Here is a 23,756-nt window from a genome sequence, read left to right as displayed (position 1 = left end):
GATGGTACTGGGATAGAACCACACTGGGACAACTGGGATGGGACTGGGAGAACTGGGATGGTGATGGTACGGGCATTGAGCTGGGATGTGACTGTGCTATGGAAACTGGGACTGGGAAACCTGCACTGGGAAGAGTGGGAGAAGTGGGACAGAACTGGGGGAACTGGGATACGGTCGTAATGGGAGAACTGGGGCTGTGCTGGTTGAAGTGGGACGATGCTGATTAAAATGGGATTGTACTGGGAGAACTGGGATTGTACTGGAATGAATGGGACCGTACTGGGAGAATCGGGATGGCGCTGGGAGAGCTGGTGCTGTACTGGTTGAACTGGGATGGTGCTGGTTGAATGGGGACCGTCTGATGACAACTGGGACCGTGCTGGGAAATCTGTACTGGGAGAACTGGGAGCACCCAAAGACAACTGGGACCGTACTGGGAGAACTGGGTTATGATCGTGTTGGGAGGAATAGGGCTGTACTGGGAGAACTGGGGCTGTACTGGGAGAAATAGGGCTATACTGGGAGAAATAGGGCTATACTGGGAGAACTGGGAAAAAACGGGACGGCACTGCGCTCCCCCCGACCCCGAGTCCCCCACCTCGGCTCGCACCGCCGCCCCCACGCGTGACCGAGCCTCCCATTCAGTCCCCGTCCCCGTGGGGGGGTCCGGAGGGGCGGTGCGGTCCAAGGGGGGCGCTGGGAAGGGGGGCCCGGGGGGGTGGGGGGGGGGCGGAGCCCGAAGGGTTTTTCTCCGCCGTCTCCGCCGCCGCCGCCGCCCACGAGTGTCCGCGGAGCGACAGCAGCGCGATGGGCAGAGGGGTGAGTAGGGGCAGCTCCCACGCGTGGGGGGCGCGGAGCCACGCGGGGCACCCGCTCGGGGGGATCCGTCCGCGTGGGCTCCCGCCCTTCCACGCGCGGCGCGGACACACGCGTGTCACAGCCGCCCCCTCGGGACTCCCGTCCGCCCACGTGTGGGACCGACCCGTGCGGGACTCGGAGCCTCGCGTGGCGCAAACCCACGTGGGCTCCCGGCTGCCCGTTCAGGGCGACGACCCACTCGGGGCTCCCACCGACCCGCTGGGGGGGCTCCGTCCTGCTGGGCTCTGACCCACGTGTGGCACCGACCCACGCGTGTCACACACGCGCACGGACCCACTCGGATCCCCCCGCCCTTCCCACTCCTATTCCTGTCCCGCTCTCAAACTGCCCCGCGTGGGTTCCTTCCCCCCTCCCACCCTTCGCGTGTCCCGCTGTGACCCCACGCTCCCACGGTCACCCCCCCCCCCCACGAGGTAAAACAGCCGCTCAGCCCCCCCCGCCGCCCTCCCCCTCCTGGCCGTGTCCCCCCCACCCGTGTCCGTGTCCCCGCGGGGTCGGTGGCCTCGTGCCATTGTCACACGGCAGCTTCTCGCCACGGGGGTCGCCATCGCCATGGCAACGTCACGGGGGGGCTGAGTGGGGGGAGGGGGAGGGAAGGGGGCAGTGGTGCCATTGACCCCCCCCACCCACGGCCACGTGACTCCACCTCGCTGTGCCCCCCTCCCCCCCCCCAAAAAAAAAGTAAACAATCGCTGCAGTGACCCCCAAATCCCCCCCCCCCCCCGAGCAGAAACGGCCTCAAGTGGGAGGATGGGGGGGGTCCCGATATGGGGGGGGGGGCACACGTTATAGTTCTCCTCCCACCCCAACTTTCTGACCCCCCTCACCCCATAAATCCCTGAGGTGCCCCCCCCCCCCCCCGTAGCACGGAGCCCCAAAATGGGGGTGAGGGAGTGACCCCCCCATAAGTAGAAATAACTCCACATGGGGGACCCCAATATGTGGGGATGGGGGGGGGGGGACACATTGCAGCTCTTCTCCCAGCCCCCCCAGCTCAGTGGGGTGGTGTTTGGGGGGCAGCCAGCCCCCCTCCCCCCCCGCGGTAACACAACCCCTCGATGCTCCCAATGCTGTTTTTGGCAGTGGGGCCATTTTCCATGACACCATCACGGCCCCCCCGGTCCCGTCCCCCCCCACCTCCGTTCCCACCCCCCCCCCGTGTTAAACCCCCCCCCCCCCCCCCAATTCCTTCTCCTGCCAACCCCATGGGACGTGTCCCGGCGCTGGGCCAGCACAGCTGACCCCCCCCCCCCCCCCCCCCCATCCCCTTGGTGACACAGGGGGGTGCCCGTCCCCTTCCCCCCCCTCCCCGCAGCCCCCCCGTGGGGACAGCAGGTTCCTGGCGCTGCGCCCCCCCCCTGCCCGCACTGGCATCCCTGGCACTTGGGGACGGTTTGGGGCGGGGGGGGGGGTGTCTTTGTGGCTTCCGGGGACACCCCCGTGGTGGTCGTGGCCCCCCATAACCCCCCATGATCCCGTGACCCCCCATGGCCCCAATAACACACCCCTAATGACCCCCCATGGCCCCAATAATACACCCCTAATGACCCCCCATGACCCCAATAATACACCCCTAATGACACCCCATGGCCCTGGTGAATCCACCCTGGTGACCCCCCCTCACCCCAGTGACCTTAGTTGACCCATCGTGACCCCAGTGACGCCCCCATAGTGACAGCCCCATGGCCCTGGTGACCCCATGACCCCAGTGCCCCCCCCCATAACCCTGATGACCCCACAACCCCGGTGACTCCATCGCCCCAATGATCCCAATGGGCCCAGAGACTCCCATGACCCCAAGTGACCCCCCATAGCCCTGGTGGCCCCGATGACCCCAGTGACCCCCCCCAAAACCCCTGATGACCCCCCCATGACCCCAGCGACTTCCCTGACCCCGGTGCCCCCTTCATAGCCATGATGAACCCCCACGACCCCGATGACCCCCATCACCCCGGTGCCCCCCATGACCCTGGTGCCCCCCATGACCCTGGTGACCCCATGACCCCTGTGACCCCCATAGCCCTGGTGACCCCATGACCCCCCTCATCCCCCGTGACCCCAATGCCCTCCCATGACCCCAATGACCCCCATGACCCCGTTGACCCCCCATAACCCTACTGACCCCCATGACCCCGGTGCCCCCCCCCCATAGCCCTGCTGACCCCCCCATGACCCCGGTGACCCCCCCGTCCCCACGCCTGCTCCCCGCGCTGCCGTCCTGCCCCCTCGATGATGCCGGTGGCCACGGTGACGCCGTCGCTGGCGGTGACATCCCTGCCCATGGTAATGACGCCCATGGTAATGACGCCCATGGTAATAATGACCCCGCGGTGGCCGCGCTCCGCGTCCCCTCACGCCGCCGTCCCCACGGTGTCCCCGCGCTGTGTCCCCCCCCCAGGACGGCCGCGAATATTCCCCCGCTGCCACCACGTCGGAGAATGGAGGAGGGCGGCGCAAGCAGAAGGAGAAGGAGTTGGATGAGCTGAAGAAGGAGGTCAACCTGGTGAGGACGGGGGGACGGGGGCTTGGGGGGGTTGGGGATACAGGGGGACGCGGTGACGTCCGGTGTGTGTCCCCTCTGTCTGCAGGATGACCACAAGTTGTCCCTGGATGAGCTGGGGAGGAAGTACCAGGTGGATCTGTCCCGGGTGAGATTCCCCGTGTGCCACCGCCCTGCCCACAAGGGTCCCCACGTGTCCCCATGTCCCCACAGTGCTACAGCCCCAACCCCATGTGTCCCTATGTATCCCCATATCCCCACAGTGCCCCATCCCCAACCCCATGTGTCCCTATGTATCCACGTCCCCAACCCCATGTGTCCCTATGTAACATCCCCATATCCCCACAGTGCCCCATCCCCAACCCCATGTGTCCCTATGTATCCACAGCCCCAACCCCATGTGTCCCTATGTAATGTCCCCATGTCCCCACAGTGCCCCAGCCTCAACCCCATGTGTCCCTATGTATCCCCATATCCCCACAGTGCCACATCCCCATGTGTCCCCATGTCTCAGCAGTACCACACCCCCATCCCCCCCTGTCCCCATGCATCCCCACATCCCCATGGTACCATGCCTCCCCCCATGTCCCCCCATGTCCCCCCATGTCCCCCAATGTCCTCCTGTGTCCCATGTCCCCCCATGTCCCCACAGGGGCTGAGCAATGCCCGTGCTGCAGAGATTTTGGCCCAGGACGGCCCCAACGCTTTGACCCCCCCCCCCACGACCCCCGAGTGGGTGAAGTTCTGCCGGCAGCTCTTTGGGGGCTTCTCCATCCTGCTCTGGATCGGCGCCATCCTCTGCTTCCTGGCTTATGGCATCCAGGCCGCCATGGAGGATGAGCCCTCCAATGACAACGTGAGGGGATGGGGGGACATGGGGGACAGGGGGACATGGGGACACAGGGATGTGTGGGGATGGGGACACGGTACTGCAGGGACAGGTGGGGACATGGGCATTATAGGGGACACTGACACCATAAGGGGACAGGGATGTGGGGATGGCACTGGCACAATGGGACATGGAACAATGGGATGGGGGCATTGTTTGGACACAGGCCTGATGGGGGTATGATGGGGGGGGACATGGAGTGTCCCCTGTTGTCACCGTGTTGTCCCCATGCCTGTCCCCAGCTGTACCTGGGGGTGGTGCTGGCTGCTGTCGTCATCGTCACCGGCTGCTTCTCCTACTACCAAGAGGCCAAGAGCTCCAAGATCATGGACTCCTTCAAGAACATGGTGCCGCAGGTACGGCCACAAACGTAACCACTGCTGGGACGTGGGGCATCGGGAATGGGGGGGGTGTGGGGTGGGCACCGGGCTGGGGGGGGTATCAGGTCTGGTATAGGACTGGTACCAGGACCAGGGTAGGGTGGGCACCAGTTCCACCATGGGCTGGGCACCATATCTGCTATGGGGGGCGGCTCTGGGTCCCTGCTCCACGCTGGGTGGGGGGTCCAAGGGTGCCCAGCAGCTGATGGTGCCCCCCCCCCACAGCAAGCGCTGGTGATCCGCGAGGGAGAGAAGATCCAGATCAACGCGGAGAACGTGGTGGTGGGCGACCTGGTGGAGGTGAAGGGCGGAGATCGGGTCCCTGCTGACATGCGCATCATCTCCTCCCACGGCTGCAAGGTGGGCGGGGGGCGCTGGCACCAGGATGGGAAATGGGGATGGGGTGGGGTGGGCACGGGGTGTGCTGTGGGGTGGCGGCTGGGCAGGGCTGTGGGACTGGCCTGGGGATATGGGGTCAGCTGAGGTGACACCCACTGTCACCCCATCCCCGCTGTCACTCCATTGTCTCCCCATCCCCACTACCCCCCTTCCTGATGTCACCCCGTCTCCTGTCACCCCTCCATCACTCCATCCCCCCCGTCCCCCCGCTGTCCCATCCCTTCCAGGTGGACAACTCCTCTCTGACGGGAGAGTCGGAGCCGCAGACTCGCTCCCCGGAGTTCACCCACGAGAACCCCCTGGAGACGCGCAACATCTGCTTCTTCTCCACCAACTGCGTGGAAGGTGAGTCCCCATGGATGGGCACCACGCGTCCCCATGGGGGTGGGTGCCACCACTGCCCCTCCATGTCCCCCCATGGGTTCCCTCAGGCACCGCCCGCGGCATCGTCATCTCCACCGGTGACCGCACGGTGATGGGCCGCATCGCGTCGCTGGCGTCGGGGCTGGAGGTGGGACGGACGCCCATCGCCATGGAGATCGAGCACTTCATCCGCCTCATCACCGGCGTCGCCGTCTTCCTCGGCCTCTCCTTCTTCATCCTGTCCCTCATCCTGGGCTACACGTGGCTGGAGGCCGTCATCTTCCTCATCGGCATCATCGTGGCCAACGTCCCCGAGGGGCTGCTGGCCACCGTCACCGTAAGGGCCACCAATGGGGCAGCGGGGTCGGCGGGTTGGGAGAGCTGGTTACACTGGGCTTGGAGCAGTGGGTGCCCTCTTATGGGCGCCCTGTGAGATCAGTGGGTGCCCTATGAGACCCATGGGTGCCCTATGAGACTAATGGGTGCCCTATGAGCCCCATAGCTGCCCTATGAGCCCCATGAGTGCCCTCTCAGCCCCATGGGCTCCCCCTGACCCCCATGTGTTCCTCCAGGTGTGCCTGACGCTGACGGCCAAGCGCATGGCGCGCAAGAACTGCCTGGTGAAGAACCTGGAGGCGGTGGAGACGTTGGGCTCCACCTCCACCATCTGCTCAGACAAAACCGGGACCCTGACCCAGAACCGCATGACGGTGGCCCACATGTGGTTCGACAACCAGATCCACGAGGCCGACACCACCGAGGATCAGTCGGGTGGGTGCTGCCCTCCATCCCATGGGGCTCCATTGCTCCACTCCTCATCCAACCCCTGAATTCCCCACACCTGGGGTGTGCTCTGCTCCTCTCTGTGGGTCCCCAGACCCCCATGGGGTGTCCCCAGGGCACTTGGGCTGTGACACACGTTGTCCCCCAGGTGCCACCTTCGATAAGCGCTCTCCCACCTGGGCTGCTCTGGCACGCATTGCCGGGCTCTGCAACCGCGCCGTCTTCAAACCAGGACAGGAGAACATCTCCATCTCCAAGGTCAGTGCCCAACCCAGACCCCAACCCTGACCCTGTAACCACAGCCCTGACCCCGACCCAAACCCAGACCCAAACCCAGACCCTAACCCAAACCCTAATTCTAACCTTGCCTCCAGCTCAACCTAACCTTGACCTTAACCTTACCCTATAACCTTAACCCTAACCCTAATCCTGACCCTGATCCTAACCCAAACCCACACCCTAACCCTAACCCTAAACCCAAGCAACCCTACCCCTATCCCTGCCCCCATCCCTGCCCCAACCACACCCCAGGGTTGGGGTGACATCCCCAACACCTCTCGGTGTCCCCATGTGTCACCTCACCCCCCCCCAGCGTGACACCGCGGGCGACGCGTCCGAGTCGGCGCTGCTGAAATGCATCCAGCTCTCGTGTGGATCCGTCAAGAAGATGCGGGACAAGAACCCCAAAGTCACCGAAATCCCATTTAACTCCACCAACAAGTACCAGGTGGGGCCGCAGCGGGGATGCAGGGTGGGAGCACGGGGTGGGGACTGATGGGGTCTGGGGACCAAAGGGGTTGGAGACAGAAAGATTTGGGGAGCGGGTACCAAAGAGACTGGAGACCTGTGGGATTACGAACTGGAGGGATTGGGGACCCAAGGGTTGGAGACCAAAGGGATTGGGGATCCAGGGGTTGGAGACCAAAGGGATTGGGGATCCCGGGGTTTGGGGCTCCAAGGGTTTTGGGACCCAAGGGATCGGGGAGCCGAGGTGTCGGTGCCAGCACGTGGCCGTCCCCACAGCTCTCCATCCATGAACGGGAGGAGGACCCGCAGGGACACATCCTGGTGATGAAAGGGGCCCCCGAGCGCATCCTGGAGCGCTGCTCCCGCATCCTGCTGCAGGGCCAGGAGGTGCCCCTGGACGAGGAGATGAAGGAGGCCTTCCAGAACGCATACCTGGAGCTGGGGGGGCTGGGGGAGCGAGTGCTGGGTATGGGAAGGGTCCTGGGGGGGCTTTGGGGATGTTATGGGGTGGTTATGGGGGGGTTTAGGGTGGTTGTGGGGGGATTTGGTGGGTTATAAGGCTCTTTGGGTGCCTTCCAGAATGCCTGCATGGAGCTGGTGGGGCTGGGGGAGTGTGTGCTGGGGGAGTGGTGTCATGGGGGGGGAGGGTGGAAGGGAATGGGACATGGGGACACAGGGACATGGGGGCATGGGGACACAAAGAATTGGGACATGGGAGTAGGATGGACACCCCCTGCCCCCCCAGGTTTCTGCCACCTCTACCTGCCCCCCGACAAGTTCCCGCGGGGTTTCCGCTTCGACGCCGACGAGGTGAACTTCCCCACCAGCGACCTCTGCTTCGTGGGGCTCATGTCCATGATTGACCCCCCCCGCGCTGCTGTCCCTGATGCCGTCGGCAAATGCCGCAGCGCTGGGATCAAGGTGAGACCCCAACCCCACCCCCGGCTGACCACACAAGTATCTGTGGGCTCATGGGGGTGGTCCCGTCCTTCAGGTGATTATGGTGACGGGGGACCACCCCATTACGGCCAAAGCCATCGCCAAAGGGGTCGGGATCATCTCGGAGGGCAACGAGACGGTGGAGGACATCGCGGCGCGGCTCAACATCCCCGTCAGCCAAGTGAACCCCCGGTATGTGGATGGGGTTAGGGTCCACGTGGCTGCTTATGGGATCGTTAGGTTTTTAGGGCCATCCATTCTGACCATCAACCCACCCCACTCATGGAGTTATAGGATCATAGTGTTGTTAGGGCTAGAAAAGACCTTTATGACCACCCATTCCAACCACCAAACCAACACCACCGCTGTGCCCACTAACCGTGTTCCTAAATGGGCTCATAGCATCATTCAGGTTGGAGGAGTCATCCAGTCTGATCCCAGCCCATTATAGGACCATGGTGTCGTTAAGGTCAGAGGAGGCTGTTGGGATCAACCCACCCCCCAACCCTTCCTAACACGTCCCACATCCTTAACACAGGGAGGCCAAGGCGTGCGTGGTGCACGGCTCCGACCTGAAGGACATGAGCTCGGAGCAGCTGGACGAGATCCTGCGCAACCACACCGAGATCGTCTTCGCGCGGACGTCCCCGCAGCAGAAACTCATCATCGTCGAGGGCTGCCAGCGCCAGGTGCCCCACGGCCCCACACGGTGCCCCTGTCCCCGCTGTGTCCCCATCCCCTTTGTGTCCCCATCCCCTTTGTGTCCCCATCCCATTGTATCCCCATCCCTCTTGTGTCCCCATCCCGTGGCGTCCCTGTCCCATAGTGCCCTTGTCCCCATATTGTCCCCATCCATCCCATTACCCCTGCATGACCCCCATGATCCCCTGCCCCTTGCCCCCTCAGGGCGCCATCGTGGCGGTGACGGGTGATGGTGTGAACGACTCCCCTGCCCTGAAGAAGGCCGACATTGGCATCGCGATGGGCATCGCGGGCTCCGACGTGTCCAAGCAGGCGGCCGACATGATCCTGTTGGACGACAACTTCGCCTCCATCGTCACCGGCGTTGAGGAAGGTGACCCCCCCATGGCCGGCCCCACGTCCCCCATGGCCGCGTGGAGACCCCCATCCGCCCCCCAACCACCCCCCGTGTCCCCATAGGGCGCCTCATCTTCGACAACCTGAAGAAATCCATCGCCTACACATTGACCAGCAACATCCCCGAGATCACCCCCTTCCTGCTCTTCATCATCGCCAACATCCCGCTGCCCCTCGGCACCGTCACCATCCTCTGCATCGACCTGGGCACCGACATGGTCAGCTGCCCCACAGCTGCCCCACAGCTGCCCCACAGCTGCCCCATGGCTGCCCCTTTGCACCATCACCATCCCTTGCATTGACCTGGGCACCAACATGGCCCCCACAGCTGCCCCTGAGCTGCCCCATAGCACCGTCACCATCCTCTGCATTGACCTGGGCACCGACATGGTCAGCTGCCCCATAGCTGCTCCATAGCTGCCCCATAGGTGGACCCACAGTGTGTCCCATGGTGTGATGTGGTTTGACACAGGGTGATGTGGTGCCATGGGGTGACACAGGGCAGCATGGGGTGCCATGGGGTGCCATGGGGTGACACGGGGTGCTCCCCCCCCAGGTCCCTGCCATCTCCCTGGCCTACGAAGCAGCTGAGAGTGACATCATGAAGCGGCAGCCGCGCAACCCCCGCACCGACAAGCTGGTTAACGAGCGCCTCATCAGCATGGCCTACGGGCAGATCGGTGCGTGTCATGGCTACTGGGGGTCAATGGGAGTCAATGGGGGCTACTAGTGGTCAATGGGAGTCAATGGGTGCTACTAAGGGTCAATGGGAGTCAATGGGTGCTACTAAGGGTCAATGGGGGCTACTGGTGGTCAATGGGAGCTACTGGTGGCACTGGGACACCCACTGATGACTCCAGGTTTCCTACTGGTGACACTGGGGTGCCCACAAGTGGCAGTGGGACACCCATGGGTGGCACTGGAACCCCACGAGTGTCTGTGCACACAGGGATGATCCAGGCGCTGGGGGGATTCTTCACGTACTTTGTGATCCTGGCTGAGAACGGATTCCTGCCCTCACGGCTGCTGGGGGTGCGACTGGCCTGGGACGACCGCTCCACCAACGACCTGGAGGACTCCTATGGGCAGGAGTGGGTGAGCACTGCACTGCACTGCACTGTATTGCACACACACACACACACACACACAGTTGCACGCTCCCATTGCACTGCATGCAGCACCGCCCTGCTCCCTGCTCCCCCCCCTCACCTTGCACACGCGTGTGCCCCGCAGACGTACGAGCAGCGCAAGGTGGTGGAGTTCACGTGCCACACGGCGTTTTTCGCCAGCATCGTGGTGGTGCAATGGGCCGACCTCATCATCTGCAAGACGCGGCGCAACTCCGTGTTCCAGCAGGGCATGAAGTGGGGACCCCCCCCAGGACCCCCCCAATGGCTGCTCCTCCCCCCCACCCCCCTTATGGGTACCCCCCCCCCCCCCCCATCCCATAATTGCCACCCATGGGTGCCCCCAACCTGGGGCCCATAATGATCATCCACGGATACCCCACCTCACTCCATAATCATCAAATTGGGTGCCCCCCACCCCATAATTATCACCCATGGTGCCCCACCCCATACCCCCCCATGAGTGCTCCCCCCCCATACAATCATCACCCATGAGTGCCCCCCAACCCCCCTTCCCCCATGGGTGCCCCCTCCCACCCGTGCTCCCCCCATCCCTTATCACTCCCCATTGGGGTCCCCCACCCCCCACATCTGCCCCCCCCAATAGGAACAAGATCCTCATTTTCGGGCTGCTGGAGGAGACGGCGCTGGCGGCGTTCCTGTCCTACTGCCCCGGGATGGGGGTCGCTCTGCGCATGTACCCCCTCAAGTGAGGACCCCCACCCCCATCAGTGCCCCCCAACCCCCACCTTGGACCCCTCCCAAACTGATGATCCTCCCCCCCCTTATAGGGTCACCTGGTGGTTCTGTGCCTTCCCCTACAGTCTGCTCATCTTTGCCTACGACGAAGTGCGCAAACTCATCCTGCGCCGCTACCCCGGAGGTGAGTCAGCCCCACACGGAGCGGGACCACCCCACAGCCCCCCCCACAGCCCAAACCCCATATCCCATATTTTATGCCCTATATCCTGTACCCCATATCCCATACCCCATATTCTGTGCCCTATATCCTGTACCCCATATCCCATACCCAATATCCCACACCCCATATGAGATACCCCACACCCTCCCCCTCCCACTCAGGACCCCATTGCCCTCCCCCACTCCCACCCCAGGAATGGAGGGGCTTTCTGGGTAGGGGGTTGGACACCCGTGGGGGTTGGCCGTGGGTTGGGGGGGGTCTCCATGGGGCAGGACGCCCCCCCACAGCCCCATTCCCACCCCCACCATCTCCCCCTGCCAGGTTGGGTGGAGAAGGAGACGTACTACTGAGCATCGGCGTGGGACCCCCTGCATCCCCCCACCCCACAGGGACCCCCACCCACAGGGGTCCCGGACCCCCCCGCACTCCCTCACACCCCCCCTCCCCTCACTGCCCCCCCCCCCCCATACTAACACCAGAGCAATAAAGCAGTTTAACCCTTTCATTGCTGGACTGCCCCTGGCAGTGCTGGGGGGTCCCATGCCCCCATAAACCCCCACATCCCCTTGTGTTCTCACTGTCCCCCCCATTGCCCACCCCTGTCCCCACATCCTCCTACACCCCCCCACCCCCTGTGCTCCCCCCATGTCCCCCACTGACCCCCCCATATTCTTAATGCCTGATGTTCCCTATATACCCCCCATGCCCCAGTACAGTGTCCTTGGGACTCTATAGGGAATTGGGGTACCCAGGACCTCCCTGCAGACATTGTGGGGTGCCAAGGACCCCTGTGTAGAACCTATGGGGTATCTGGACCCCTATGGGAAGGAACTGGGGTGCTCAGGACCCCCAACCCTATGGGACCCCCAACCCAGGACCCCTATATTAAAGATAGTGGGTCCCCAGGACCCCCATGCAGAGATTGTGGGGTGTCTAAGACCCCTATACTTCATGACCCACAACCCCAGGGCTGTGGGTGCCTCTATATGGGGCCCCTATAGGGTGTTGGGGAGCTCAGGACCCACATGCAGAGGTTATGGGGCCGTGGGTCGCACTGAGGACAGTCCCGCAGCTCTGGGGTCACGCAGCTGCTGGGGGGGGGGGGGCGCAGGGGGGGTCGGGTTTCCTGACGTGGTGTCGGTGTCGGCCCTGAGGGTTAAAAATAAAGTATCAAAATAATGGGGTCGGGGTCACCTGACACCGCAGGGGAGGAAGGAGGGACATGGCAAAGGGGGGGGGCACCCCACAGTACTACGTGGGGGTCCCAGGCACCCCAACGGCCCCACATGGGGTCCTGGCAGCCCCATAACCTCTGCATGGGGGGTCCTGGGCACCCAATGCTCCATGGGGTCTCAGGGACCCCATATAGGGGCACCCAGAGCGCTGGGGTTGGGGTCACCGAGTATGGGGGTCCTGGGCACGTATGGGGGGGAGCAGCGGGTGGAGGGAGCCCCGTTTGTCACCAAAGGATGGGGACAGACCACGGGGGGGCTCCGTGCCCCCGCTGCCCCATGGCCGCGTGCTGGCGACCCCTTCGCCGCTCCTTATTTTTAGCCCCCCCCGCCCCTTCCCCTCCCCCGTCCCTTCAGGTCCCATTTCCTTCCTTAATAAGGAATAGGGCTGAACGGGGGCAGTTGATGGGGGGGGCGGGTTGTGACCCCCCCATGGTGCACAGTGACCCCCCGAGGGGGACCCTGCCCGCCCCACGGGGATCCCCGGCCTGTGCCCCCCCTTTGTGCCCCATCTATAGAATCTATACAACAGCGGGGGGGGACGTTGGGGGGGGGGGGTCACGCTGTCACCCCCGTCACCGCCCCCCGGCCGGAAGGGGCTGTGACTGCCCGCTCCCCTGGGGGGGGTGGAAGGAGTCCGTCTGTCCGTCCGTCCGTTCGTCGCTGTGGGTCCGGCTGTGGGTCCGTGTGGGGCTGTGAGTCCGTCTGTCCGTCCCTGTGGGGCTCTGAGTGCCTGTGTGTCGCTGAGGGTCCGTCTGTCCGTCCCTGTGGGGCTGTCGGTCCGTCTGTCCGTCCCTCTGGAGCTGTGGGTCCGTCTGTGGGTCCGTCTGTGGGTCCGTCTGTCCCCACCAGATCCGGCCCGTCCGTCTCTGAGCATTGACGTGTCCCCCAGGTGCTGCCCGTCCGTCCGTCCGTCCGTCCGTCCCAACCCTCCGTCCCCTCATTCACATCCATCCCTCCGTCCGTCTGTCCGCCCCGATCCGACCCCCCCGTCCATCCGTCCATCCGTCCGTCCGTCCCCGCAGCCCGCCCCGTCCTCTCCCGTGCCCGCAGCTCCTCCTGTCTCCCGGTTCGATGTGGGGCTGCCGGTGGCTGCTGGCGCTGCTGGCGCTGCTGGTGCTGGGGGTGTCCGCCCCGGGGGGGGCCGAGGAGGGGCTGCGCTTCCCCTCCCACGACGGGGCGCCCCGCGTCGTGTCCGTCACCGCCCTCAATCACCGCGAGGCGCTGCGCAGCTCCGCGGTGCTCGCGCTGCTCCTGCACCGGCCCGGGGGGGCCCGGAGCGAACGGGAGGAGAGAGTGCTCGAGGTGGGGGGGGGATGGGAATGGGGGGGTAAAAGGGGGCGGGAGGGGCGGGATAATGGGGGGCATTGAGGGACTGGAGGGGGGGGGACAGATGGGGACAGCGAGGGACGGCGGGGACTGGAGGCAACGGGGGGATATTGAGGGACTGGGGGGGGACGGGGGGGACAGGGGGGGCATTGGGGTACGAAATGGGACGGGAGAGATGGGACAGTGGGGGGAACTGGGGACAACTGGACAAAAGGGGCCCTGGTGGGGGCTGGGGGGCAGGTTCCACCTGTGTGATACCTGGGGGGGGGTCAGAGCTGATGTCACCAGGTGCCACCAACATGGCACGGGGTGGGGGGGGGATGAGGGGACCCGACCCCAAAAGGCCACAATTGTCCTGCCATTGTCACACACTGTGGGGACAGGGGGACCTGCTGGGGGGGGGTCACAGTGTCACAGTGTCACTGTGTGGGTGCTGATGCCCCCTTGGTGTCCCCCCCCCCAGCTGGCAGCGCAGGTGCTGGAGGACAAAGGAGTGGGGTTCGGCCTCGTGGATGCAGAGAAGGAGGCGGACACAGCCCAGAAGTTGGGTAAGGGGGGGGGGGTCACCATGGGAACCCTTATGGGGTGGGGGGACATCGGGGCCAGAACCCCCCATGGCTTTGATAGAGGAACAGAGGTAGCACTGTGTGCCCCCAGTGAGAGGTAGGGGGACCCCCCCGTGTGGAGCTGGGCCCCCCCGTGTCCCCCATCCAGGTATGGAGACCCCCCCCCTTGGACCCTCCTCCAAACAGTCCCCCAGCCCCCCCAGTATGGTCCAGAATGCCCCAGTCTGGGAGACAAACCCCATTTCACCCCCAGACCTGGCACAGGGACCCCTCTGTGCCCCCCCCCCGGCACAGGGCTGACACCCCCCTTCCCCCCCCAGGGATGACAGAGGAGAACAGCATCTACATCTTTAAGGGGGACGAGGTGATTGAGTACGACGGTGAGCTGTCGGCCGACACGCTGGTGGAGTTCCTGCTGGATGTCAGTGTGACCCCCCCCATACCCCTAAATGGGACCTCCCTGCCCCCCCCCCCCCAACACCCCCCTCCATCTGCCCCAGGTGCTGGAGGACCCGGTGGAGTTCATTGAGGGCGACCACGAGCTGCACGCGTTCGAGAACATTGAGGAGGACCCCAAAGTCATCGGATACTTCGAGGGGGAGGAATCGGAGAGTACGTGGGGGTCCCCCCCGTCCCTCCATGACCCCCGTGTCCCTCTGCCCATCCAGAGGTGGCTCCCTCCCTTCCTCCCTCCCTCTTTCTATACATTCCTAACTCCCTTTCACCCTCCTTCCATCCTTCCATCCCTCCCTCCCTCCTCCCCTCTCTCCCCCATCCCTTCCTCTCTTTATCCCTCTCCCCCTCCATCCCTCCCTCAGATTTCAAAGCTTTCTCAGCGGCAGCGGCAGAATTCCACCCCTACATCCCCTTCTTTGCCACCTTTGACCCCAAGGTATTCAATTCCTTCCCGCTGTGCCCATGGGGTCCTCCCCGAGCCCACAGCCCCACATCCCTACAACCCCACGGCCCCACATCCCCATGGCCCCACATCCCCACGGCCCCACAGGTGGCCAGGAAACTGACCCTAAAGCTCAACGAGATCGACTTCTATGAGCCCTTCATGGAGGAACCGCTCACGTTACCGACGCAGCCCCACGGCAGAGAGGAGATCGCCCGCTTCGTGGAGGAGCACAAGCGGTGGGGACCCACCGACCCCCTGAGCCCTGAGTCCCCCATGTCGGGGTCCCCTGGGGGCTGCCATGGGGATCGGAGCTGGGTGCCACGGGGAGGGGGTTGCTATGGGGAGGGGTTGCCATGGGGACCGGGTTGACACAGGGATGTGGTCGCCATGGAGATGTGGTTGCCATGGGGAGGTGGTTGCCATGGAGACCAGGTTGTCACAGGGATGTGGTTGCCATGGTGACGTGGTTGCTATGGGATGTGGTTGCCATGGGGATGTGCTGGTCGGGCAGCAGTGCCCCCATGAGGGGGGATTCCTGGTGACAGTGGGGGGGGTGCAGGGGGGGGTTGTGAGCCCTGGGGGTGACCTCCAGCCCCCCAGAAATAACCCCAACCCAACAGGGAGCTGTGGGGCACAGAGACCCCCCACTGCGCCCCTCACTGACACCCCCCCCCCAGGGCAACGCTGCGGAAACTCAAACCTGAGAGTATGTACGAGACATGGGTGAGTTTGGGGGGGGGGCTGCGCCCACTGTCCCCATCGTCCCAAGGTGCCCCCCCCGGGTACGACACCGTCCCATGATCCCCCCAGGAGGATGATATCGATGGGATTCATATCGTGGCCTTTGCAGAGGAGGATGATCCTGGTAAGGGACCCCCATGGCCCCCATCCCATGTCCCCATCCCATATCCCCACCCATGTCCCCATCCATGTCCCCATCCACATCCATGTCCCCGTGTCCACATCCTTGTCCCCATGTCCCCCCCCACAGACGGCTTTGAGTTCCTGGAGACCCTGAAGGACGTGGCCCGGGACCACACTGAGAACCCCAAACTCAGCATCATCTGGATCGACCCCGAGGACTTCCCGCTGGTACAGCCCCCCCCCCCCCCCCCCCAAGAGGGGTCGCGTCTCTCCCCCCCCCGCGCTCAGTGTGTCCCCCCCCCCCCGCAGCTCATCCCCTTCTGGGAGAAAACCTTCGGCATCGACCTGTCCCGGCCACAGATCGGAGTGGTCAACGTCACCGATGTGAGTCACGGCCGGGACCCCCCAACACCCCCCACCCCCAACACCCCAACACCCCCCAACACCCCCCACGATCCCCCCTTGTCCCCCCCCCAGGCTGACAGCGTGTGGCTGCCCATGGCGGATGAGAACGACCTTCCGGACGCGGCGGAGCTGGAGGGTTGGATCGGGGCCGTCCTGGAGGGGGAGGTCAGCACCGAGAGCGATGACGGACATTAGGGGCAGCCCGGCCCCGCATCGCGGCCATTAAAGCGCTTTAATACAGGACAGAACCGACACGGCGCTGTGGGACTGCGGGACATGGGGGGGAACCGTGCGGGGTGGAACCGGGTGTGTGGGATGGAGGGGACAGCGCAGGGACGGGACATGGGGACACCCCAAAGATGGGGCACCCTGCAGGGGTGGGGTCCCCCGCCGGGGCCGGGGTCGCCCCGTTGTTGCGGACACACCCGCCGGGCTGGGACACGCGGGGCTGAACCCGGCCGGGGTCGGGTCGGTCCGTGTCCGCCGGGATCCCCCCCCCCCCATCCCGCCCCCCCCCGATCTGTGGGTCCGGACCCCCCGCGGGTTCGGGGCGGGGCCGGGTTCGGGGGCGGGGCTTAACGGGGCGGGGCGGAAAGTGGGCGTGGCCTCAGAGCCCGCCCCGCTGAGCGGAGCAGCGACAGACGGAGCGGCCGCAGCCGGTACCAGCACCGACACCGACACCGGAACCGACACCGACACCGGCCGGTACGGGAACGGCAGCGGGGAGGGGGGGACATCGGCACCTCCATCCCACCCCCACCCCCACAGGTTCCCCCCCCCGCCCCGTTGACCCCCCCCCGCCCTCGTCGATCCCTCCATCCTCCATTGACGCCCCCCGGCCATTGACCAGCCCCGTCCCCAAAGCCCCCCCCCCCTTCCGGCCACAGACCCCATCTCCATTGACCCCCCCGTGGCCATAGATGGCTCCAGCCCCATAGACCCCCACATCCTACAGACACCCCCCCAGCCACAGAAAGACCACCCCCCTCCCCCCCCGTCTCCATTGCCACCCTCCATCCTCTGAGACCCCCCCTCTGGCCACAGTCCCCCCACCCCCTTAGGCTCCCCCATCCTTAAAGACCCTCCGGCATCCATAGACCCCTCCAACCCCATAGAACCCCCCCAGCTATAGACCTTCCCTCAGATCCCCCCATGGAACCCCCCCATCCCCAAAGTGGCCATATTCACCTCTAACCCCATAAACTCTCCCCAGCCACAGACCCCCCACCCATCAACGTAGACTCCCCCTCCCCACAGACCCCCCCACTCCCACAAACCCCCCCCCGGCCTCAACCCCTCCCCTTACAGACCCCTTCCCACCCCCCAGACCTCCCCATCCCCATAGCCCACCCCCCATAGACACCCATCACTCCCCATAGACCCCTCCCCAATTTGCCCCTCCCGTTCCCCCCCCCCCCGGTGATACCGGGACCCCCCCGGCCGTACTCTCCCCCCCCATCCCCCCCCATAGACCCCCCCCGGTACTGCCCCCCTCCCAATTTGTCCCCCCTCCCCCCCCGGTGCCACTTTCGCTTCTCCTTCCCCATAGCAGACAGGGGGATTTCAAACCCATGACGCCGCCGAGCCCCCCCCCCCCCCAGCTCCCTCGGTGCCACTCGGCGTCAGTGCCCCCCCAACCCGACCCCCCCCCTCAGATCCCCTTCCCCACGATGTCACCCCCCCCCCCCCCTCGGCCGCGTGATGTCACCACGTGCCCCGATCTGGGGCCAAACCGGGCCGAATGGTGACCCCCCCCCAGACCATCAGGATGGGGAGGGCTGGGGGGGGGGGGGGCTGCAGGGGGCGACATGACCCCACTATGGGTTCTCAATGGGAAAAGGGAAGTAGAGATTTGGGGAGGGGGGGGCATCCAGATGTGCCCAGATGTGTTCAGATGTGCCCCCCCCCCCCAGCTGTTCCCTATGGGGCCACCCCCACCGTGACTCAGTTTCCTCCCCCCCCCTCCCCCCCCCCAAAAGGGCCCATTGTCCCCAGTGGCACAAAGGCCATTTGTCCCCGTGTCACTCCGGGGGGGGGAACACACAGAATGGGGGGCACCCCTTAAATCCCCCCAAAAAAAATCAAAGTGGGGGGGGGTTATTTGGGACCCCCCCCATCCAAATCCAATCCCCCCCCCCCCCCCCCCCCATAGCTTTGATGGACGGAGCGCGGGAGACAAAGGCGGGAAGGAAGTGCCCCCCCCCGCATCCTGCCTGCCCCCCCCCCGCACGGGAACGGGATTTAGGGATTACGGAGCCCTAAATGGGGTCAGATGGGGGGGGCTGATGGTGAGACCCCCCCCCATCCCCCGTGTGACCTCCCCACGGTGTGACCCCCCCCCGTGGTGCATAAAGGGAAAGTGATTTTTTTTGGGGGGGGGTTAATTGGGAAAGGGGGCAGGGAATTGAGTGGGGGGGGGGGGGGTCCCATTTAGTGCTGGAGGGGCACGGATGCTGCCCCCCCCCAATGAACAGGGGTGTGGGCTGAGGGCTGAGTCATTGGGAGCCTTAAAGGGACAGTACAGGGCTGGGGGGGGTGAGTGTGCAAATGAGTGTGCACAGAAGGGTGAGTGTGCAAGGGGTGTGCAGACAGGTGTGTCAGTGCTGGGTGTGTGTGTGTGTGTGTGTGTGCAGGTGTGTTGGTGTACATGTGTGTGCACAGGTGTGGGTGTGCATGTGGGCAGGTGTGCACAGCTGTGAGTGTGCACGAGTGTGAGCGTGCAAATGGGCATCTGTGCACGTGGGTGTGTGTGTGCATGTGTGTGTGTGTGTGCATGTGGGTGTGTGCACAGGTGTGTGCACAAGGGCAGCTGTGCATTGAGTGTGTCTGCACGTGGGTGTGAGGAGCGTGTGCAGGGTGTGGGTGTGCAAGTGTTGTGGCAGTGCTGGTGTGCACGTGCACAGGGCTGTGTGCACACATGGGTGTGCATGCACAAGTGTGAGTGTGCTTGTGCACAGGTGTGCACGCACAGGGGCAGGTGAGCGGGCTTTGGGGTGGGTGTGCACGGGTGTGTGTGAGTGTGCATGGGACGTGTGTGCACGTGGGTGTGCACAGAGATGGTGTGTGCACACAGGGGTGTCTGTGCATGTGTGTGTGCACTGATGTGCACAGCTGTGTAAGTGCAGGGTGTGTGTGCACACGTGGCTGTGTGTGTGCACATGGGTTTGCACATGAGTGTGCCCAGGTGCGGCTGTGCTGGTGCAAGGTTTCCTATGCATGAATGTGGACGTGCACGTGGCACATGGTTGTGCACAAGTGTTGGTGGGGATGGGGGTGTCTGTGGGTGTGCACATGGGGTGTGTGTGCAAGGCCGTGTGTGCACGTGGGTGTGTGTTGGGGGTGGGTGGATGGGGGGGGGGCACGGGGGGGCCCACGTGAGTGTGATGGGGGGGTTGTGGGGGGGGGCACAGCGGGGCCAGTGGTCACCATGGCGACCACATCCCGGGGTTTGGGTGGCTGTGGTCGCCATGGCAACCGAGATGCGACAGGAGACGAGGATGGGGGTGACCCCCCCCAATGGGTGAGAGTGGGGGAGGGGGATCATGGGGGGGGGCTCACACAGCCCCACAAGGAGTGACCCCCTGAGCGTTATGGGGGGGTTATGGGGGGTTATGGGGGGGTTATGGGGGGGTTATGGGGGGGTATGGGGGGGTTATGGGGGGTTGTGGTGATGGGCTGAACCCCCCAGGGGTGACAGTGGGGGAGGGGTGTCTCCATCCCCCCCCCTTAAACTGGTGACAGTGGAGCGGGGGGGGCTGTGACAGTGGGGATGTGACCATGGAACCTCATCCCCCCCAACACGGGGTGACAATAATGGACCCCCCGTGTCCCCCCAGCCCCACTGTCCCCCCTGGGGGCTCATGACGATGCCCCCCCCCCTATCCCCCATTTTCTTTCTGGGGGGGTCACCCTGCCCCCATCTCCTGTTGCATCTCAGTTGCCATGGCGACAGCTGCCTCCCCAAACCAACGATGCAGCCCCCCCCATCTTGGGGTGCCCCCCCCCCTTCTCCCCATGTCATCCCAGCCGTGGGGGGATGGGGGTGGTGTGGGAGTGGGGGGGGGTGGCACTGGGGGGGGGTTTGTCCACGCACATGCGCCCTGCGGCCCCTCATCCCCATCCCTGTCACATCCCATGAGCATCACGTGAGTCACGGCCCGGCGGGGCCGCCTGTGGGGCCGGGGGGGTCGGGGGGGGGGGGGGGGGGGTTGTGAGTCTGAGTCCGGGCAGCTCGTGACACACACGGCGCAGCCATGGCCGAGTACCGCAGCCTCCTGGACGAGCTGGCGCAGAACATCACGGCCGAGGACCTGGAGCAGCTGAAATCCGCCTGCAAGGAGGACATCCCCAGCGGGGAGGGGGAGGCCATCGCCACCAGCCAGCACTGGTTCGCCTTCCTGGAGAAGCACAGCAAGCTGGACAAGGGTCAGCAGCCCCCCCGGCCCCCGCCCTCATCACGTTCCCTCCCATTCCCTTCCCTGCTCCCCCCTGATCCTCCCTGTCCCCTTTCCCGGCTCCCACCCTCTGGTCCCTCCTGTCCCCTCGTCCTGATCCCCATCCCCAGATCCCAGCTCCCCCCATCCCTAAAGCCCAGCTCCCCCATCCCCAGATCCCAGCTCCCCCCATCCCTAAAGCCCAGCTCCCCCATCCCCAGATCCCAGCTCCCCCATCCCCAAAGCCCAGCTCCCCCCATCCCCATAGTCCAGCTCCCCCATCCCCAGATCCCAGCTCCCCCCATCCCTGTCCCCTGCCCCGGTTCCCATCCCAGTCCTGTCTCCATTCACAGTCCCCATCCCGCTCCCCTGATCCCTGTTCCCATCCCCTGTCTGTGCTGCTGGCCCCGCTCTCTGTCCCCCTCCTGTCCCTCATCCCATCCCCTCCCCACAACCCCCCCCCCGTCACTCACCCCACTCCCCATCCCAACAAACATCCCCCAGCCTCATCCCCATCTGTGTCCCCAGTCCACGTCCCCTGTCCCATCCTCATCCTCATCCCTGTCCCCACCCACAGCTCTGTGTCCCCATGTCCATGTCACCCTGTCTCAGTGTCCTCCAGTGCTGTGGCCCTACATCCCCGTCCCCCCATTATCCCCCCGTCCCCCCATTATCCCCCTGCCCCCCCATTATCCCCCTGTCCCCCCATCACCCCCCTGTCCCCCATTATCCCCCTGTCCCCCCATCACCCCCCGTCCCCACACTGTCCCTGTCCCCGCAGCCAACCTGTCGTACATCGAGCACATCTTTGAGATCTCTCGCCGCCCCGACCTGCTGACCATGGTGGTTCAGTACCGCACGCAGGTGCTGAAGATCTCGGAGGAGGACGAGGTGGACACCAAACTCACCCGCATCCCCAGCGCCAAGAAGTACAAGGGTGAGACCCCCCCCAACGCCCCCCCCGCCTGCGGTGGGTGACCCCATCGCTGACCCCAAAACCCACCTCAGGTGCCACCCCAGTGACCCCCCATGGTTGGGGTGGGGGACCTGACCTCGAAACCCACCCTAATGACCCTAATGTTGGGGCAGGGGACCCCACAACTCACCCCAGGCTCCGTCTCAGTGACCCACAATGGTCGGGGACCCCAAATAGCCCCCCCAGACCCTGTCCCAGTGATCCCCAATGGTTGGGGCTGGGGACTGTTGGTGGGGGACCCCTTTCCTGACCCCAAATGGCCACCCCAGTCTCCATCCCAATGGCTTCCAATAGTTGGGGACCCCCACCCATGCTGACTCCAATTGAGACCCTCTTCCTGAACCCCAAATCCACCCCAGGCCCCATCCCAATGACCCCCAATGACTGGGGTGGGGGATTCCCTCCTTGCTGACCCCAAACAGCCACCCCAGACCCTCACCCCATAAGTCCCTCCTGTGATTGGGGTGGGGGACCCCTTGCTGACCCCAGGCATCCCACAGACATCATCAGACAGCCCTCGGAGGAGGAGATCATCAAGTTGGCCCCCCCACCCAAAAAGGCCTGAGGGGGGGGTGAGGAAGAGGAGGAAGAGGAGGAGGTGTCCCCCCCCCCCACCACCTCATGGACCCCATAGAGTGGGCGGGGGGCACACGGTCACTAACAAAAGTCTTAATGCCCCCCCCACCCCAAAAGCAGTGCTGGGGGGGGGCTCTGCGTGTGCGTGGGTGTGCACGTGGGTGTGTGTGTGCGTGTGACTTTGGGGGGGCTTTGCTATTTCCAGGGACTCCCCCGGACCCTTTACCCAAATCATTGGGATAATGGAAATAGGGACCCCCCCCCATATTGTGGTTTGGTTTATTTTAGGGGGGGGGGCACAGGGACCATCCCCCTCATTCCAATGCTGGGGTGGGGGGACACAGATAGGGACCTCCCCCTCCTCAGCAGTTATGGGGTGGGAAGCATAGACAGGGCCCACCCCATTGTGGTGGGGGGGCACACAGAATTCCCCCCCCCACCAGTTGTAGGTGCACAGAAACCCCCCCACTGCCACCAGCTGTGGGGTAGGGGGCACAAATAGGGACCCCCCTCCAGCTGTGGGGTGGGAGGCACAGACAGGGACCACCCCCACCCCCCTTAAGAACGTGGCTGTGGGGACACAGGGATGAAGGTGGGGGCACGTTGTGATGGAGGAGAGCAGCAGGGCTGGATGTGTGTGTTTGGGGGGGGTCCTTTGCTGACCCCCCCCAGAGGGGCTGGAGGAGGCAGGAGGCTGCAGGGACTCAGCGCTGTAGGGAGGGGGATGGGGCAGGATGTGCCCCCCACCCCAGGGGGGCTGCAGGGGGTGGGGGGGGGTGAGGAGGTGGGGGGGCCCTGTGCAGAGTGGTGGTGTTCTAAAGGGAGGGGGGGGGCACCCCAGAAGCCCCCAACTGCAAGAGGACCCCTCCCCTATTTTGCTGGGGGGGGGGTGCAGAAATAGAAGCCCCCCCCCCTCAAAATCAACCAGACTGATATAATGGGGGGGGGGGGTGTTCCTCACAGCCTTTCCCAGTGCTACAGTGGGGGGGGGGGGGGGGGGCAAGAACACAGCCCCCACTAACAGGGTGGTAGTTTGAGGGGGGTCCAACAGCTCTTAGTTACTAACCAAGGGGGGGGCAAAGGGGGGGGGGGGCACCGGAGAGAGTTTATGTTAATATATTTTATTTAATAAAAGCTAAAACCCGCAGAGCGGCTGCGTGTCCCCCTGTCCCCCCCCATCCCCCCCCCTCTATTTATTGTGTTTGTGTGTCTGTCCCCCCCCCCAAATTCCAAACTGTGGCTTTGGTTACAAAATGACTGTTCAGGACCCCCCCCCCCCAACCACTGCTGTGATCCCACAGGGGGGGGGGACCTGGTGACCCCTCAGCCCTGTGTGTCCCCCCCCCCAACCTTAAACCCCCCCCCACGTCCTGACCGCACTGACTGTGTACAGCTCTTATAAAGAGATGGAGATGAATCAGCTCTGGAGGGTCCGCGTGGCTCTGTGG

At 64.6% G+C, this 23,756-nt stretch overlaps 3 protein-coding genes across 8 annotated transcripts; all 3 read left to right on the top strand.

Moving 5' to 3' along the window:
- Positions 1–774: 774 nt before the first annotated feature.
- Positions 775–11,531, top strand: LOC146751471 (sodium/potassium-transporting ATPase subunit alpha-2). 4 transcript variants are annotated; one of them, XM_085534563.1, is made up of 24 exons: positions 775–819; positions 3,032–3,162; positions 3,278–3,382; positions 3,468–3,527; positions 4,032–4,235; positions 4,511–4,624; positions 4,874–5,008; positions 5,275–5,392; positions 5,479–5,747; positions 5,983–6,181; positions 6,342–6,451; positions 6,786–6,920; positions 7,217–7,406; positions 7,686–7,861; positions 7,935–8,071; positions 8,418–8,568; positions 8,786–8,954; positions 9,041–9,195; positions 9,534–9,657; positions 9,927–10,072; positions 10,211–10,341; positions 10,712–10,813; positions 10,896–10,987; positions 11,348–11,531. In XM_085534563.1, the coding sequence occupies exons 2-24, from the start codon at positions 3,109–3,111 to the stop codon at positions 11,374–11,376; spliced, it is 3,105 nt and encodes a 1,034-aa protein (XP_085390689.1). In that variant the 5' UTR covers positions 775–819; positions 3,032–3,108; the 3' UTR covers positions 11,377–11,531. The 4 variants fall into 4 exon arrangements, with proteins under 4 accessions (XP_085390689.1, XP_085390688.1, XP_085390687.1 ...); XM_085534562.1 differs by having other exon boundaries at positions 3,032–3,177; XM_085534561.1 differs by having other exon boundaries at positions 3,032–3,192.
- Positions 11,532–12,757: 1,226 nt separating this feature from the next.
- LOC107324325 (calsequestrin-1) lies at positions 12,758–16,571 on the top strand. 3 transcript variants are annotated; one of them, XM_085534582.1, is made up of 12 exons: positions 12,758–13,067; positions 13,151–13,563; positions 14,051–14,135; positions 14,474–14,574; positions 14,654–14,765; positions 14,972–15,045; positions 15,160–15,290; positions 15,732–15,777; positions 15,865–15,919; positions 16,046–16,146; positions 16,228–16,302; positions 16,396–16,571. In XM_085534582.1, the coding sequence occupies exons 2-12, from the start codon at positions 13,333–13,335 to the stop codon at positions 16,516–16,518; spliced, it is 1,134 nt and encodes a 377-aa protein (XP_085390708.1). In that variant the 5' UTR covers positions 12,758–13,067; positions 13,151–13,332; the 3' UTR covers positions 16,519–16,571. The 3 variants fall into 3 exon arrangements, with proteins under 3 accessions (XP_085390708.1, XP_085390707.1, XP_085390709.1); XM_085534581.1 differs by having other exon boundaries at positions 12,880–13,033; XM_085534583.1 differs by having other exon boundaries at positions 12,907–12,953; positions 13,312–13,563.
- A 373-nt stretch (positions 16,572–16,944) lies between these two features.
- PEA15 (proliferation and apoptosis adaptor protein 15) lies at positions 16,945–23,730 on the top strand. Its single transcript, XM_085534598.1, has 4 exons — positions 16,945–17,028; positions 20,575–20,748; positions 21,538–21,693; positions 22,233–23,730. The coding sequence occupies exons 2-4, from the start codon at positions 20,577–20,579 to the stop codon at positions 22,295–22,297; spliced, it is 393 nt and encodes a 130-aa protein (XP_085390724.1). The 5' UTR covers positions 16,945–17,028; positions 20,575–20,576; the 3' UTR covers positions 22,298–23,730.
- Positions 23,731–23,756: the final 26 nt, after the last annotated feature.

The sequence above is a fragment of the Coturnix japonica genome, unplaced genomic scaffold, assembly GCF_054131305.1.
Source record: "Coturnix japonica strain WE unplaced genomic scaffold, WE-NBRP24 Scf088, whole genome shotgun sequence".
Lineage (NCBI taxonomy): Eukaryota > Metazoa > Chordata > Aves > Galliformes > Phasianidae > Coturnix > Coturnix japonica.
This window is presented reverse-complemented; position numbering and strand designations above follow the sequence as displayed.

Excerpts from the sequence above, each read along its gene's own strand:
- LOC146751471 (XM_085534561.1), top strand. The coding sequence starts at position 3,109 with ATGATGCCGGTGGCCACGGTGACGCCGTCGCTGGCGGTGACATCCCTG. Across the intron at positions 6,182-6,341 it reads CACCACCGAGGATCAGTCGG|GTGCCACCTTCGATAAGCGC; the intron begins GTGGGTGCTGCC and ends GTTGTCCCCCAG. Across the intron at positions 9,658-9,926 it reads CATGGCCTACGGGCAGATCG|GGATGATCCAGGCGCTGGGG; the intron begins GTGCGTGTCATG and ends CTGTGCACACAG.
- LOC107324325 (XM_085534582.1), top strand. The coding sequence starts at position 13,333 with ATGTGGGGCTGCCGGTGGCTGCTGGCGCTGCTGGCGCTGCTGGTGCTG. Across the intron at positions 13,564-14,050 it reads GGGAGGAGAGAGTGCTCGAG|CTGGCAGCGCAGGTGCTGGA; the intron begins GTGGGGGGGGGA and ends CCCCCCCCCCAG. Across the intron at positions 15,920-16,045 it reads TGCAGAGGAGGATGATCCTG|ACGGCTTTGAGTTCCTGGAG; the intron begins GTAAGGGACCCC and ends CCCCCCCCACAG.
- PEA15 (XM_085534598.1), top strand. The coding sequence starts at position 20,577 with ATGGCCGAGTACCGCAGCCTCCTGGACGAGCTGGCGCAGAACATCACG. Across the intron at positions 20,749-21,537 it reads GCACAGCAAGCTGGACAAGG|CCAACCTGTCGTACATCGAG; the intron begins GTCAGCAGCCCC and ends CTGTCCCCGCAG. Across the intron at positions 21,694-22,232 it reads CAGCGCCAAGAAGTACAAGG|ACATCATCAGACAGCCCTCG; the intron begins GTGAGACCCCCC and ends GGCATCCCACAG.